Source organism: Corvus cornix, chromosome 19 (assembly GCF_000738735.6).
Source record: "Corvus cornix cornix isolate S_Up_H32 chromosome 19, ASM73873v5, whole genome shotgun sequence".
NCBI classification, from domain to species: domain Eukaryota; kingdom Metazoa; phylum Chordata; class Aves; order Passeriformes; family Corvidae; genus Corvus; species Corvus cornix.
In genome coordinates this window covers 8,433,083-8,449,156 of record NC_046348.1, presented here as the reverse complement: position 1 = coordinate 8,449,156, position 16,074 = coordinate 8,433,083, and the positions used below count along the sequence as shown (strand labels likewise).

At 45.0% G+C, this 16,074-nt stretch overlaps 1 protein-coding gene across 2 annotated transcripts; it reads right to left on the bottom strand.

Moving 5' to 3' along the window:
- Nucleotides 1-32: 32 nt before the first annotated feature.
- DHX40 (DEAH-box helicase 40) lies at nt 33-13,836 on the bottom strand. 2 transcript variants are annotated; one of them, XM_039563080.1, is made up of 17 exons: nt 13,633-13,836; nt 12,872-13,017; nt 12,454-12,573; nt 11,118-11,348; nt 10,855-10,921; nt 10,277-10,408; nt 8,781-8,880; nt 8,380-8,466; nt 7,784-7,966; nt 7,022-7,102; nt 6,252-6,409; nt 5,297-5,411; nt 4,908-5,016; nt 4,495-4,589; nt 3,894-3,963; nt 3,326-3,554; nt 33-1,656 (listed from the first exon to the last, which is right to left on the bottom strand). In XM_039563080.1, the coding sequence occupies exons 1-17, from the start codon at nt 13,769-13,771 to the stop codon at nt 1,517-1,519; spliced, it is 2,202 nt and encodes a 733-aa protein (XP_039419014.1). In that variant the 5' UTR covers nt 13,772-13,836; the 3' UTR covers nt 33-1,516. The 2 variants fall into 2 exon arrangements, with proteins under 2 accessions (XP_039419014.1, XP_039419015.1); XM_039563081.1 differs by having other exon boundaries at nt 33-1,653.
- Nucleotides 13,837-16,074: the final 2,238 nt, after the last annotated feature.

Below are 16,074 nucleotides of genomic sequence, written 5' to 3'. Positions count from 1 at the left end.
CTGTTAATGAGTACAGTAAAGGAACGAAGCTCCACATTTCCTTCTGTGTTTTATTAACTCACACTTTAACTCCAGCATGTAGAAAACGGTAAAAACTGAACTCTTTTTCTGGGATGATTGCAGCATTCCAGGTGCTTTGCCCAGAGCTGTGTGTGCTGCAACACGTGGGATGGCTGAAGTCTTATTTTGCATCTCGCGGTTATTTCCCCAGATATTTTTTACTTTGTCTTAAATTCCCCATTTTCAAAACCTCTGAGAAACCCTGGAACACAGGGTGGGAGAAAAATCCCTCATTTCTTGTGGGGGAAAAAAAAAAAAAAGATCAGAAAGCATTAGGATCTGCCAAGAGATTTATAGCCCCGAGGAACAGTGGGCATTCTGTGTACTCATTTCAGGCCCACTGGGTGGTACAGATGGCATTTGACTCATGAGGGGCTATGACACTGCAAATATAGATCAAATTAAACAGCAAAATTCAGAGTAGAGGATGAGTCAAGCCCAAGTGCTGCTGCTCCAAAGCAGAGCCTGAGCAGCAGTGTGAAAGAACAAAACCCTTTGCCATCCATCACAGGCAGAGGAACAATTAGCAGACCCAGCGCTTTTATGGGCCATAATATTGTCATATTCCAAAGAATCCGAAGGTTTTGGAGAGTTTGTGATGCTGGGCAGCGCTGGAATGCTTGAGGTGAGGCAGAGGTGGAATGGTGAAGGTTTATTCAGGCTACAGCAGCACTTGAACCAGTGCCCAGGGCGACACAGAGCACACAGCTGAGGCAGGAAAAACGACAGCAAGTTCTTCCAATTATTTGGAAATTCTTATACAAACTCCTCACTCGAGCCCTGGAGCGTTTTTTGGATTATTATGGTGATAAAACAGGATTATTTCTTTACTGAGAAGGAAACAAACTTTATGATGAGAAAGCACCACGGCTCCTTGCTTTTTTAGGTGCTTAAGGAAAACCACTTCTATTTCCTTGTGTGTTCCTGGTACAGCACAGCACAGGGCAGGAACAACACAGAATGCAGGTGGGAAATGTCCCTTTGGAGTTAATCCTGCTGGTTCCATCCTTCAAAGAGCCCTTCCTGCACATTTTCCTGAGCATGAAGTCTGTATGACCACCATCAGACAGAATAAAATGGGTAAAAAAGTTACAGTTCCACTCCTTAAAAAAATAACCCCCAACTGACCTTTAAGGAAGTTTTATTTATAATGGCACTGAGACCTTTTAAAGTCAAATAAATGCCAGAGAATTGGCACCACACTTGGTATCAGGGCTTCAGCCACAGCTGAGGCCACTAAATTGTTGCCACTGACCTGTAGCAACAGAATTCAGCTTGGGAAGTTCTCCCTGCTGGATGCAGCAAAGGGAAGGTTGTGTTTGTCCTCTTTGGCACTCGAACTGAGCACAAAGCAGAAGTTTCCCTGCACTCCTGTCAGTCATTTGGCATTATGCAAACATCCCCAGACCTGCACAAACTGCCTCCCCTTGCAGTGGGAGCAGAGCTGCCACCAGTGTTACCCCATTTCCTTCACTGGGCTGCTTAAACCCTGAGCTCTTTGCTGCTTCCTCTCCAGGTATCGAGCTCGGGCATCCTGGATGGATTGGTCATCATTCCTCCTCTCCATCTTCCTTGCAGAGTTGTCTGTGACTCCTTCTGGGGGCAAGAGGAGAGAAAGAAATAAACTCTTCTGTGTCAAGACCCCCACCCCCAGCATTTCAAGTCCTCCTATTTGTTAAATACCAAAAAAAACCTCAACAGAATCTCAAGTTTTTTTCCAAGTCCCAGGCAGCCATTTGAATGACTTCCAGAGAGGACAGACTGTACCACAGCAAGAGGGAAAAAAAAATTAAAAATAAAATCATGCCTTAGCTCCCATGTCAATATTTGCAGCTGGGCTCATCTCATCCCTGAATCTTGCTTCTTATTCTAGCAGAGAATATGCATCCTGCCTTCTACACACCCATTTCTTCTCTAAATTGCACATCCCAAACTCAGGGTTTAGGCAGGACAGGGACAGCACAGGGAGCAGGAAAAAACATTGGGATAAACTATCTTCAAAAAATTTCCGGAGGCAGGAGGAAGGGAGAGGAAAACATGCAGATAAGGGAGTGGGAAAAGTCAATTCTGCAGATCAGCCACCATTAGAAATGCACATTCCCCAACAGCACTGAGACCTTGGGACTGCTTCTCACAGAAGGGAAGAGAAGCAGAAAATATTTTCAGTCTAAAGTAACAATAAGAAAAATAATCAAAGACTCTGAGAGCCTAAAATTTGTGTGAGTGAAGCAGCTACAGCAGCCTGGTCCTGGGGGCTGGGCACAAGGTTCTGGATAAAGAGGAAGGAGCTTTAATCAGCATCCACTGTTAGACTATTTGTAATTGTTATGTCTTGTCAGCTCTTCAGCCACCTATTTTCATGAAGGTCCCAGAAATAGAACATCTGTAAGGTCAATATTAAACTCCAATTAATTGGCAATTGCCTGATGAAGCCATGATGTAAAGGGGGATACGGAGAGCATTTCCTTGGACTTCAGATAAATTGATGAGGCTCCTCTGCATTATTTATAACCAAATCAAATTCATGTTTAAATTAGTGGATTTATACAATAATGCAGGGCAGAAAGAGATGCTGGTCTGAGCCCAAAAGTCTGCATTTTTTCCTTTGTTAAGGAAATTGAAGAGAATCTGTATTTACTGTACAAAAAATGGATGTTTTGGAAGGGTCAGCTCAGGAGTAAAGAGGCCCTTTGAATACTTGGCTGCTTTAGGAACCTGCTGACAGAAGAATCCCAAGAATGTCAAGCAGCCAGATCAGTTAGCAGGCACCAGTTCTAATTAAAACTGACTATTTAAACATATGGCATTAAATTCATTGTCAGAATGAGACGTTCACCAAAATGTGAGACTTTTTCCTCTGTGTTTATTGCTGGGTGATGTTTTTTGATTTTTTTTTTCTTCCCTCTGCCCCATGGCTCTTAGGACTTCTCCCAGGGCAGCATTATTTGGGCATCAATGGCTAAATGTCCTTCGCAAACTTAAATAGCCAGACTCAAAATGTTTTTATTCAACTCTGTTCAAGCTCTGCTCTAGGACACAAAAAGGGGGGAGCGTGGCAAGAAGCAGCACAGAAACACGACAATTCACACTGCTGGGACAGAAAATAAGGATTGCAGAGCTGTGGGAAGAATAAAACAACCAGAACTCCACACATCAAACGCAAACCAACACCTTCTACCCCAGAAGGTGCCAAAATAAACACACAGGGCTCCAAAACAACAACAAAAACCACACATACACGGACAGGGATGAGCACTGTGCTTACCACACTGCCTTTTCAGCTCCTCTCTCTGCTTCCACTTGGTTATCTCCTCCTCAGTCACCTCTTCCCTGGCCACACTGCTCAGCTCGTAGGCGTCCACCTGGTGCAGCCTGGGCAGCAGGTCCTTGACCCACTCGTAGCGCACGGGGCACACGGTGCGCACGTAGATCTTGGAGGTCACGGCCACGTCGTGGAAGATGATCCACTCCAGCAGGGTCTCCTGGTTGTAGAGCTGAAAAATCAAAAGATCATCTCCCAACTGGTTTGATTTTTAGAGCCCCCACCTCCATCAGAATGGCAGTGATTGAGATGCGAGGGGGTGTTATCCTGGATTTTCAGATTGAGGTGCAACGATTTCCAATTGCCCATGAGATCCAAAGAGCCAGAGAGATAGTGCAGCCTGTGTCACACTCACTTCATAAACCAAACATTTACCAAGTTTGAAAGAGTGAGGCTCTTCCCCACTCTCAAAATGAACACTGCAGCAAACACCAGGGAGAGTTTAGGGACCTGCCCCTTATTCCTTTTAGAGATCCCTTTGCTACTTTATCAGCAGGGTTTGGGCACTCACTGTGGATGAAGGGTGGATGTAGACTATGCTGCCATGTCCATCCATTGTGCAGAATGTCCTGGCTGCAGATCTGAAAGGTTTGTGAAAAAAGAAATTAAAAAACCAACAAAACAAATCCCACATTGCTGTGATTAGACAGCGACACAGACAGCAACACTCAACTAAACAAAGCAGCAGCAGTATAGAAAAAAAAAAATTCAAGTATGTAACTGGAAGAAAGTGCTTCCAGAATTAGACTGTAAAAAAACATTTAAAAAGTGAAATACAATATATCTAATTTACCACAGCAGCACTGCAGGTGTAACACCACAGTAACCACAGGGTGATAACTGGAAATCTCCAAGCCCTTTAGTTGAATATCTGGAACCACTCATCAGCTGGTTCATTTCACAGACAGAAAAATTACATTCCTGGGAAGCTGCTGACATCCTTGGAATAGTGAAGAGTCAAAAGCAGAGAGCCTCCCAGGCTTCCAGCCCCTTGCAGAAACATCTCCTTCACCTGCAGTTACTACTTTGCTACTTTTACCAACATACAGCCACACTTTTATGCAATTTGCATAGCATCTTTTCCATTCAGCTCTCCAAACTTCACTCCTTACCTCCTAGCAACGTTGATGAAGTATCCTGCACATAGGCATCTTCTCAGGATTTCAGTTCTGGAGCCCTCAAATGTCTCTTTAGGGAAGTCTGGCAGCTGGGAAAAGAAAAACCAACACGAATGAGGATCTTTCTTCAAGAAAAAGCAGTTATACCCCCTCCATCCCATGGATTTTAAACTGTGGGTTTCTTGCTGTATGGAAAGCAGGAGGAAAGGAGAAAAACTCTCCCTCTTGCCTGTTACCACCACTGCACCTGTGAGTTATGCAAGCAAAGGTGCTCTAAAAAAATATTTAAGTGGATCAGCTTCTCCTGGAGAAAGGCAGCAGCCATCTGGGAAAGGCTCAGCATCCACTACATCTCTTAAATATAAACTTACACAGCTCAAACATACCCAGAAATTCTATTTTCTCACCTGTTTCAGTTTAGTGGTTATTTCCCTCAGCTGTCTTTCCACACTGAAAGCAGATTTCACAGCTCTCCAGTGGATCCAGTATTCCTGGCACCAGGCTGAAGGAGACTTGCTGAGAACAGGAATATTTGAATTATAAAGAGGCCCTTTGTAATCTGCTTGTAAAGAAACTTGCCTCTTTTTTTTTTGTTATGGTCATACAAAGGCAACAACCTACACAGGCAGATACTTTGTTGGGTTAAATAAAAGGTGTCTTGATGGAAATTACAGACCACACCAAGGAATAAATCTGAAATTAGGAATGAGCACATGCATGTGTATCTGCAGCACATCTAAAAACTGGGAGTTATGAGCAATGCAAAACCACTTACTGTAAAGGGAACATTTTATACCTTGCTTTGCACTGTTCAAAAATATTTAAGAGGGTTGCAAAGTCATTGCATCCTCCCACTTGTGAGGCAAGTTCCTGGTGTTGAAGCTCAGCCTCCTTTTGCTTCTGAGGATCACCTGAGGAATAAGTTATATCTCACTTAAAGTCATCTTTATCTATCACTACCTAATATTGTGTTAGTGTGTGTTTGGCAGCCTTGGCTCTGTATTCCTGTTATTTTTAGTTTTGTCTCTCCTTCTACAGCTGCATTTACAGCTCTTCCTCCTTCCACTACTGCTGAACAAGAGCACGTAGATGCTATTCAATCTATGATCAATCTCATCAGTCAGCACCAGGCATGAAGAATTCCAGTCTCTTAGAAAGTATTTCTCACTCACAATCAATCCAGAGGCTGACATGGAAAGGTAAAGGAATAAACAAACAGCTCACAGGGATCAAGTGAGAGGGAGACCAAGGCTGTTGAACCCACCCCATCAGAGCACCCTCTGATCTATTGAGCTCAACTTTGTCCTACTGCCACAGTAACGGAGGTCTTAAAGTAAGTTAGAGCCTGGAAAAAACCAGTGGATCTGTGAGTTCAGTGGGAATTCAGAGTTAGCGAACAGAAAAGATAATCCAGAGGTGATGCCCCATTTGTTAAAAACAATCAGTCCCTGCTGTCTGCACTCAGACCAACAGTAACACATCTGCTGTGGTGCATTTGGGTTTCCTGGTGGTTTTTTTTTTCCCTTTTATTTTTGCCTTTTCCCTCCTGTAACAGAGATTTCCCCTCATGACCTCTCAGTTTACGCACACGCTGCTTTTCCAGCTCGACAGCCTTGGGACAGACACAACCCAATTCCTGCTGCTCTGAGGTCTCTGGAACAGCTGTTGTCCAATTCCTGGCACACAGAGTGCCCTGACTCCAAGACCATGGAAAGCTGTGAAAGCTTTTTTTGGGAAAAGGGGCTTCCCACCTGGACGGATGAAGACGTTTTCCACGGACAGCATGGCTGCAATGGGAAGCAGGAGATCCTCACAGTCCAGGGATGCAGCTTTTATGAGAGCACAGGACAGGTTGGGAGGAAGGGGAAACTGCACCAGGAATTCTCCCAGTCTTGTCACGTGGCCTCTCCTTATCCCAGGGGAAAAAAAAAAAAAATATATATATATATAAAAAAATAGCAGATTCAATGAAATGATGTTTAAATGTAAATTGGGTAAGAAGCACTTCCCTCTGGACTGTGAGTGCCCAGACAGGTGCTGGGGACATGGAGAAGTGTCACAAGCAGAAGAATTATCCACATTTCTCCAGCTTGCTTGTCTCTGCTCCATGGCAGGCACAGCCAGCTCTTCTTGAATTTACAAGAAGAATTCCTGGAAGCTTAGGATAAGATCTCACTTCCTGTCTTAAGCTCTTGGATGGACCTCCCAGCCCAGAGCCTGAGCTCCTGAGCCACAACAGTCTGGGATGTGCCCTCAGGAACTACAGAGCTGAGGTAACTTGTCTGAGGTCACTTAGGAACTCCAGGACAATGAGGAGAACTTGATCTCTATCTCCCAATCCCCAAATTGTGCTCTATCCCTGTTTTTATAGACAGTATATTAAACCCCAGTAAACTTCCTGGAAGTTAAATAAGGAAACACATTCTGCTCCTGAGGGGGGAATTCCTTTAGTCCACACAAAACACCAGCTTAAGCATTAGATTTGAAATTCTTGTGGTGACTACATCCCTTTGGATTTTACCTGTCAATAGCACTGCACTGGTAAAGTTCCTTCAGAGCTTCCAAAATATGTCTTTCTTCAGGGGGGTCCAAATAGGGAAATCTATGGTTTAAAAAATGAAGTAGCGTTGTTAGTTTTCATACTTATTAAAATAATTTTTAAAACCTCCCAATGCAGATTTTCTGACCAAAGTTAGATAATCATAACAATCATCTGCAGCATATGGGTGTGTTACTGCATGTACAGCCTCCAGCTGAGGAATTTCTGATGACAAATCCCAGCATGGCACACACTAAACTGCATTTTCTGCACTTGTATGGTCTTAGAACTAAAAAAATCCCGCAGAGGTAAAGCTTTTTTGGGTATAAAAATCAGTATTTTAAGGATTTTAAGTATTTAAAGGAATGCTATGAACTGTGCATTTAATTCGGGAAGGATGGGAGTTTTGGCAGAGCCTCAAACTGGACTTGAGCTCAAACTGCATTTTCTGCACTTGTATGATCTTAGAACTAAAAAATCCCACAGAGATGAAGCTTTTTGGGTATAAAAATCAGTGTTTTAAAGGAACACTACGAACCATGCATTTAATTTGGGAGAGAGGGGAGTTTTGGTGGAGCCTCAAACTGGACATGAGCTCAAGCTCCAAGCTGGAATTACTCTGGGGAACAGCAGCAAAGCTGACTGAAGTGTCACAGTTGGCTGGGGATCTAATCCTGCCTCCTGCCACTCCGGGGGCGGTGCCGAGACTCCGGGACAGGGATAATCCCTCTCCAGGGAGGTCACCTGATGACATCATGCACGGAAAGGCATTTCAAGGTGAGGATCACAGATGTCAAGCTGGTCCTCCTGATCTCTGGCACGGTGTGGTCGGGCATGCACTGCTCCCAGAACTCTCTGCTGTACAGTCCGTAGCTTTTCCCCGCCGACGTCCGGCCGGCCCGGCCAGCTCGCTGCTTGGCTTCACTCCTGCCCAAAAGAAACCCCAACATCCAAACCTCTCATCCCTTCTGTGACCACCCAAAGAAGTACAGAAAGTTCTCTGTTTGGAGATGGAAGAGATATTCCTGCGTAGCAACTCAAAAATCCAGCCATGACAGAAATAAGGAAGAATTTCTGTGCATGGAAGAGTTTTTTTAAGCTTCCAGTGCAAACCTTGCTCAAACAATGCACTTCCAATTCCTCCCTGATGTCTGTAACTTTTAGGAAATTGTATGTCCCGAACCACTTTTTACTTGGCAACAAATAAAGTGGCTTTAAATCATGGAGCTTCGAGGTTGCTGCCTAGCTTTTTATTTCTTTTTTTAAAGATCAACCAATACAGAGCATTATTGCCAGAGCAGCTCCCAGAAACAGCAAGTTAAGTGACATTTGTAACTTACTTTGAGATGGGAACCACCTCCAGGATGTCCAGACCAACTCGGGGGTTATGATTCAACTGCTTCACAAAGCCACTGTCTACCACATACCTGAAAAAACAAAATCCAGAGAGGTAAAAATAAGAGGGCTCAGCAGGTAACTGCCAGATGCAGTTCATCAAAAAACCCCACATTTACCCTACTTTTTATTTAGTGGAGCCAAGATTTGATTTCAAATTCAAGTCCAAAAATATTGGTCACCTCTAAGACTATAATAATATCAAGAATTTTCTTACTACACACCTAAAAAAAAAAAGAAAGCAACAGGGCAGGTACAGTAGCAGAATAAATGTGTTTTTCCAAAGCCAGACCTTTCTGAATTATTCCCTCTGTTACAGCTTTTTATGAGGGACAGAAATCAGTACCTGACTCCTTCAATGGTCAGAGATGTTGCAGCAATGTTTGTGGAGACCACACATTTTCTGATGCCTCTGGGAGCTGGCAAAAATATCCTTTTCTGTTGATCTAAAATGACAGATATTCAGTCAGTCTGTTCTGTTACAGAGCTCTGGCCTCAAACCACACCTCTAACTGTGCACATTTACCCAAATGCTTAGTGAAAGTCATTTGAATAGCATTAAAAAGCAAGTCACATAAAATTCCAAAATACAGATTTGGTATTATTTTAGCATGTGCCAGAAATCAGGGAATATTTTCTTTATTGTTCACATATTCAAGAAGATTTGGAGATGGAGCAAGGGCAACTCTCCTGGATGTTTCCTAACCCAGAGCCAGGAAAAACAAACAAGATGTCTGATCTTAACAGAATCTTCAAGAAAGATTTGAAGGGCTTTAAAAATCAGAGAAAATAAATGTGGACATCAAAAAATTGAATTATCCCCCCTCGTTGTTTCCAGCAAATCTTCATTTATCATGTCACAAAGCAGCATATGCAGTTCCCATTCATTCATTTGGCTTTCCAAGGAACAGAGAAGAGGTGGAAACTCAACCCTCCCCTGAAATTTTCTCCCTTCTTAGTTTTGAAAGACATAAAAATCACTTTGAGGAACATTTTCTCTTTAATACAACGGCCTTTGAAACAGTGCCACAAAATCAAAATAAAACATCACTCTCAGGTTGGAATCACCTTTCATGGAGTAACAAAGAAGCTTTGATTTCCTTTTATGCAACTTTTCATTTTGCTCTTTCTAGAAGATAAGTTTTGCTCTTTTTGCAGATCTTTTTTGGAAGGAAATTTCTGCCCTGCTCTTCTGAACACTCACTCAGCCCCAGGTCACTCCAGTCCCTCTGAAAATACAGTATCTGTGTTCAGCAAAGGTCAGGGGGGCCTCTGTTTTTAACTCTTTGAAACTTAACTGTGATATTGCTGCCAAATAAAACAGTGACTCCTTCTGATAACCTTATTTTCTGTCCTGGAACACTGCACTGCTGCTATCTCCCCCTCTCACCACCAAAAACCCACTGGCAACATCTTTGCCATATAAAATAACATAAAATAGCATAAAACAGCATAACATAAAATAAAATAATATAACATAAGATAAGATAACATAACATAAAATAAAATAATGTAAAATAACGTAATATAAAATAAAATAAATTAAAATAACATAACATAACATAACATGTGAGGACAACTGGACTTTCAGTTACACAACAGCCCCTTCCTAACTGAGGATCTTGAAGTCATATGCAGTGGATTTGGATTTTAACTGGAGGCTCCTGTGCAAGCGGAGAAAGCTGAAGTTTGATTTACTTTATGAAGATCACAAAAAAACCCCCACCCCAAAGTGCGACAGTATGGTAACAAAGGGGTTAATTAACGCCCTTTTCCCAACCCCAGCAGCAAATTTGATGAGGATAATGTTTATGTGAATTAAGTGACCTTCTGTGCTCTCACCTGTGGACATGGAGCCATACAAAGGCAGGATGAGCAGACCTTCCACAGCCCGGTCGTGGACCTCGTACCTGTAATCGATGGATTCTGCTTTCTTGAAAAGCAAGTCACAAGCTCTTTCTATCTCATTTTGGCCTAAAAGACACACAAGAGCATTTCAGTGACTTCAGAAGCTACAACTCTGCCTTCCTGGTTTGCAACATCTTTAACAAGGTTGTTTTGTCACTGCTACAGAGTTGTCATATCATTAAAGTAAGGAATTAATGAGAGGGGGGTTTGGAGGGGATATCCAGCCTTTCCACAGGGCCTCTCACCAAGGATTTTCCTTAGAAGATGGCTGAGGGCCTGGCCCATGCACTGATGTAAGGTTTTACAGCTCAAATAATTCTCCCTCCCTGAATTAACAACAAAGTCAGCCATGTAGACAACACAGAGTCAATCTGGCTATTCCTAAAATACTCTGGAAACTATAATTTCACATCAACCTGCACCTTTCCCTTCTCACTGCTCTGGGAGAAACCAGACAGGCTTTGGAAGCTTTTTTGCTTTGCTTTGCTTGGAGTAACCAGGAAAATTCTCACCTGTGAGGAAAACCAGGATGTCACCTTCTGGTTCATTTAAGTGCACATCCAGAGTGACCTTCACAGCCTGAAACAAACAACAAACAAGCCAAAACCAGTTGAAATCCCACTTATTCTGTCTAGGACTCGTCACACCAACTGATTCTCCCCTACTTCCTGCAGAGATGCTGAGAACACAACACAGCAGCTCATTCTTGTGCCCCCTCCCGATGAAAATCACCCCAAAACCAGAGGAAACACAGAGAAAACAAAGCAAACCAGACCTCTGTGACATAGGCAGAGCTGCCCACGTCCCTGGGGCTCAGCAGGTTGCAGAATATCTCCTTGACAGGGTAACTTCTTCCTGGAATGTGCAGCACTGAGCAGTGCCCAAAGAACTCCGAGAGCTTTTCCACCTCCAGGGTGGCCGACATCACCACCACCTTCATGTCTGTCCTCCTGCCTGCTGGCTTCTTCTGCAGGAACAGCTTCTTCAGCAAGCCAAATAAAATATCCTGGCAGAAAAACAGAAGCAACTGATGTTAGTACCCTGGTTTTGTTAGAAGTGCCTGACAAACTTGGAAGTTTGAGGATTTTATCCCACTTGAGTCAGTGAAAATCACATATTCCATGCCTAAGCGCTCTGAAGAAAACCTACATTTACCCTGGACATTTTGGTTTCTAGAGTTTAATTAATGTTTTTCCAGCTCTTCTCACAGCCTATAGACACCACCAGCGTAACTTCAACTCCTTTGTTTTTCATTTTCATACTCTCTTGGTCAAGTCATTTGTGAGAAGTTACCTCAGACCCTTTTTTCATTCCCTTTCCCAGCCTATGTCCCCTGACCGAGTGTGCACCCTTCTTTGGTTTTATTTACTGGTACAACCTCAGGAAGTTTATTTTACTCTGTGGTGCTCTGAATTACAAATCTGCTCCTTCCATCACCTCAGCTCAGTTATTTGCCATACCCTCAGATGCCTGAGGGCAAACTGGGATTCAGAAAGCATTTTCCCTTTTCCTAGCTGGACTGGGACATTGTTTGCTGAAGCAGGAGGTTGTCTGACACACAGCACAATCTCCTGAGGTCTGAGTGACTTGAATGTCCCTTTGCTGGCCACAGAAGGGTCAGGGTGACATTTGAGAGCTTTTGGGACTCAGGTCTAGATACTTCCATGGTCCCAAAAGCCATAATCTCTTTGCACAGTCATATACACACCCTAAGAAACATTGCTTAGGGCAAGAAGGGTGTTTCAGGGGTTTTTTTTTGTGTTTGGTTTTTTAAATATTTGTGTCTTTGTTTTTTCAATTCTAGAAAGCTTGTGTTCTGGCTCAAACTCCTGGAAATTTTGGGAAAGTATTCAACAGCCAGCAAAGTCTTAACTGCATTTAAATGCATCAACTATAAGAATTCTAACACTATTAGAGGCCACATCTTATTTCAACTTATGTAATAAACAAAGCAGCAGTTCTGTGCTTTTAGGACAGCAAAAGGATAAAGCACATCCATGGAAAAGTCAGTCAAAATCCCTGGGGATCGTGCTGAAGTGAAAGGAAGGTACAAGCAGAGCCCAGAAAAGGAGAAACAGTGACCCAAAATACAGATACAAGGTGACACTCACAGTGCTGAGGCTCCGCTCATGGGCTTCATCCAAAATGATGACACTGTACTTGCTGAGGAGAGGGTCTGTCAGGATTTGCCTCAGAAGGCACCCATCAGTCATGTACCTGATGGCAGTGTCCTGAAAGGTTTAACGAGACATTCAGCTGCTGGCCTGGGCTTTTATTTCAAATGGAACACTTCTACACCGATCACACATTTGTCCAGGACACACTTGAGATTCCAGCACAGCTGCTCATGCACCACAGCACAGGTGCTTGGCAGCGTTTCACCTGCAAGGTGCCCAAAAAACTTCCTCAGAGCAGTTACAGCACACAAACAGCTGGGACAGACACTTCCAGAGCTCTGAGACAGCCCACAGACCCCAGCTCACCCTCACGGACCCTGCCACACCCCCAGGGCAGTCCCCAGGGCCCCACCTCGGAGGTGCAGTCATCGAAGCGGACCTGGTACCCCACGAGAGCCCCCAGCTCACAGCCCATCTCCTCGGCCACCCTCTGTGCCACCGACACAGTGGCCACGCGCCGGGGCTGGGTCACACCGATGGCACCGTGCTTGGCCAGGCCTGTGGGAGATACAGAAGGGCTCGGGTTGGAAGGGACATTAAAGATCAGCTCATTCCACCCCCTGCCTTGGGCGCCTTCCACTAGACCAGGTTGTTCAGAGCTCCATCCAACCTGGCCTTGGACTCTTCCAGGGATGGGGCAGCCACAGCTTCTCCGGGCAACCTGTGCCAGAGTCTCACCATCCTCACAGGGAGGAATTTCTTCCCACTATCCCATCTAACCCTGCCCTCTGGCAGTGGGAAGCCATTCCCCCTTGCCCTGGCACTCCAGACCCCTCCAGGCACCGGAAGGGGCTCTAAGGTCACCCCCGGAGCCTTCTCCAGACTGAACACCCCCAGTGATTGTGGGACAAACAGGGACCCTGAGTTGTGCTGCTCACGGTCACTTTATAACACGTACCTACATAACGTACACACGGCCACAGTTTGGTTTCTCTTTTATTTAAAATATTTAATCAATCCACCTCCTGTCACCACAGCCCAGCCCGAAGCTGCGTCACCCGCGAGGGGACAGGGAGACAACTACATGAGTTTATCGCTGCTTGTGTCCCACATCCGCAGCCCGCGGAGGGGGTGGGGGGGGGCGGGGGGGGGAAGAAGTGGGGGACTCGTTACCTGCCTCGTAGAGATACTTGGGCAGCTGCGTGCTTTTGCCGCTGCCCGTCTCGCCGGTGACGATGAGAAAGGGCCGCTCCCTCACGGCCTCCACCAGCTCACGGCGGGAGCGGCGGATGGGCAGGGCGGGGCCGTCCATGGCGGCTCCAGGCCTCACCTGAGGCCCCGCCCGCGCGCGCACCTGCCGGGACCCCGCGCGCGCCCCCCGGGCCCGCCCTCCGCGCGCGCCCCGCGCATGCGCGCCACGCCCCCACAGCTTCCCGCCTCCTCATCAAGCCACGCCCCTCCGCACGGTTTCCCGCCTCCTCATTAAGCCACGCCCCCCGCACGGTTTCCCGCCTCCTCATTAAGCCACGCCCCCGCACGGTTTCCCGCCTCCTCATTAAGCCACGCCCTCCGCACGGTTTCCCGCCTCCTCATTAAGCCACGCCCCCGCACGGTTTCCCGCCTCCTCATTAAGCCACGCCCCCCGCACGGTTTCCCGCCTCCTCATTAAGCCACGCCCCCACAGACCACGCCCCCTCTCTCCCCTCAGCGCCTCACGGCGCCTCGGGAGTTACGAAATCTTCGAGAAACTCCACAAAAATCAGAAAAATCTCAAAATTACAAAATGCGAAGGGTTGGAAGGACCTAGAAATCAATGGGCGGGGACACCTCCCACCAGGCCAGGTTGCTCAGATGTATTTCGTGGCAAAACTTGACCCTCTCGACTCCACACATTAATGTCTGATTGAATGATCCTGATTAGAAAGAAAACATCCTGCCACATTTTAAAATCTCTGATTGAATGATCCTGATTAGAAAGAAAACATCCTGCCACGTTTTTAAGCGACAAGAAACAATCTCGAATTCTATCCTAAATCAGAGTAATATCTTCTTTCCGTAGGTCAGCTAAGTGTCATACTGTGTTACATTAGACCGTTACACAATACTGGACATAACGCAATTGTACACCTATAGAAAATAATAAAATATTGATAAACAAACCTGCTTCCCCAAAACCTCTTTCTCAAGAAAGTTCTTTGATGTTCGATCTTTTTATACTTTCAAGCCTAATCAACAAGAAGGGAGATGTAATCTCTGAAACAGAGAGCAGCCAGCAAGCTCTAAGTGATGTGTTAGAAAAAACAAATTACTTGTTGTTAGAACTGTAAAAGTTTGGGGCTGGACAAGCTTCAGTGCTCTCAGACCTAGGGGCAGGTTAACGAAGCTTGGAAAAAAAAAAAGATGCCCTCTGGTAGTAAACACAAAGAACACAGAATTTATGGGACATCTGGCAGAACTCCCAAGATACGGGAGAAAATGATAAACCCAACCCAGCTCCAAGTGGGTTAAAGGTAATTCTGGTAATTCTGTGACCACCGAACCAAGAAACCCACTGACCCCAAAGAAGAGAAAGACTCAGCATGGCACTAATTAGCATCAGAAGCGAATCATTAACCAATAGAAGATAGACTACTAATTAACAAGAGAAATATGTAACTCGTGGCAAATGAACACTAATTCCGTTGTTTGCTAAAATGTATAAAAAGTTTTGATAGTTGGGGTGCCTGATCTGTGGGATTCTGCTCGGTACCCAGGCTTGGCAAGGCTGAAATAAATAATCGATGTCTCTCTGGAGTGTGCCTTTATCGCCTTGTTGCACTCCGGGTAACAAATCTGATTTTTAAGGGCATTAATAACCCCAGAGCTCCCTGTGATGAACAAATGAAGGCGCTCGCCCCAGCTCTGCAGCACTGTCTGCGAATTCACAGCAGACCTGAAGGTGGCAAGCGCTGAACACTGAACACAAACCAGCTGCAGTCCAGCTCCCCCGTTTTCCCCAAAACACGATTTTTGTGGTGTATTTTGCCCGTACCTCAGAGTTTGCTCCCTTCACACACTGTTGTTTCACCCCCCATCAGGGTCTATCAGTGAAAAGGATCACACAGTAAATTTGGTGTCGCACCAGGAGTGAATTCAGGCCATCCACTGACTCTGGTTATCACAAATTCCCTCAATTTTCGCCTCTGGTGCGATGGGAGAAATATTTCCCCACTGGGAATGTGCACCCTGAGGCTTGGAAGATACTCTGTCAGTGCCCAGTGTTGCCACCTTCAGCTGTGTCTAACCTACAAATAACTGCTTAGTCTGCCAACAACCGGGCATTGTAAAATCCCACAATAAGCTGGTTTGCAACAATCTGGCAAAAAACAGAGGAATGTGCCAATACGTTTTATGTTGGTACACCCCGTTATGGAGAATATCACATTTATCGCCTCACAATTTACTTGTGTCATGTTGCCACTGGTAATTTACAATTATTGGTGATCATATACACATTGGAAACTTCAAACATGCCCTCATTACACTTTTTGGTGTGTATATACCAAGAAGTATTTAATGGTTTTAATAGACACACATTTATGCACGCACACTTGCAGTTTGCATTATTTTATTTAA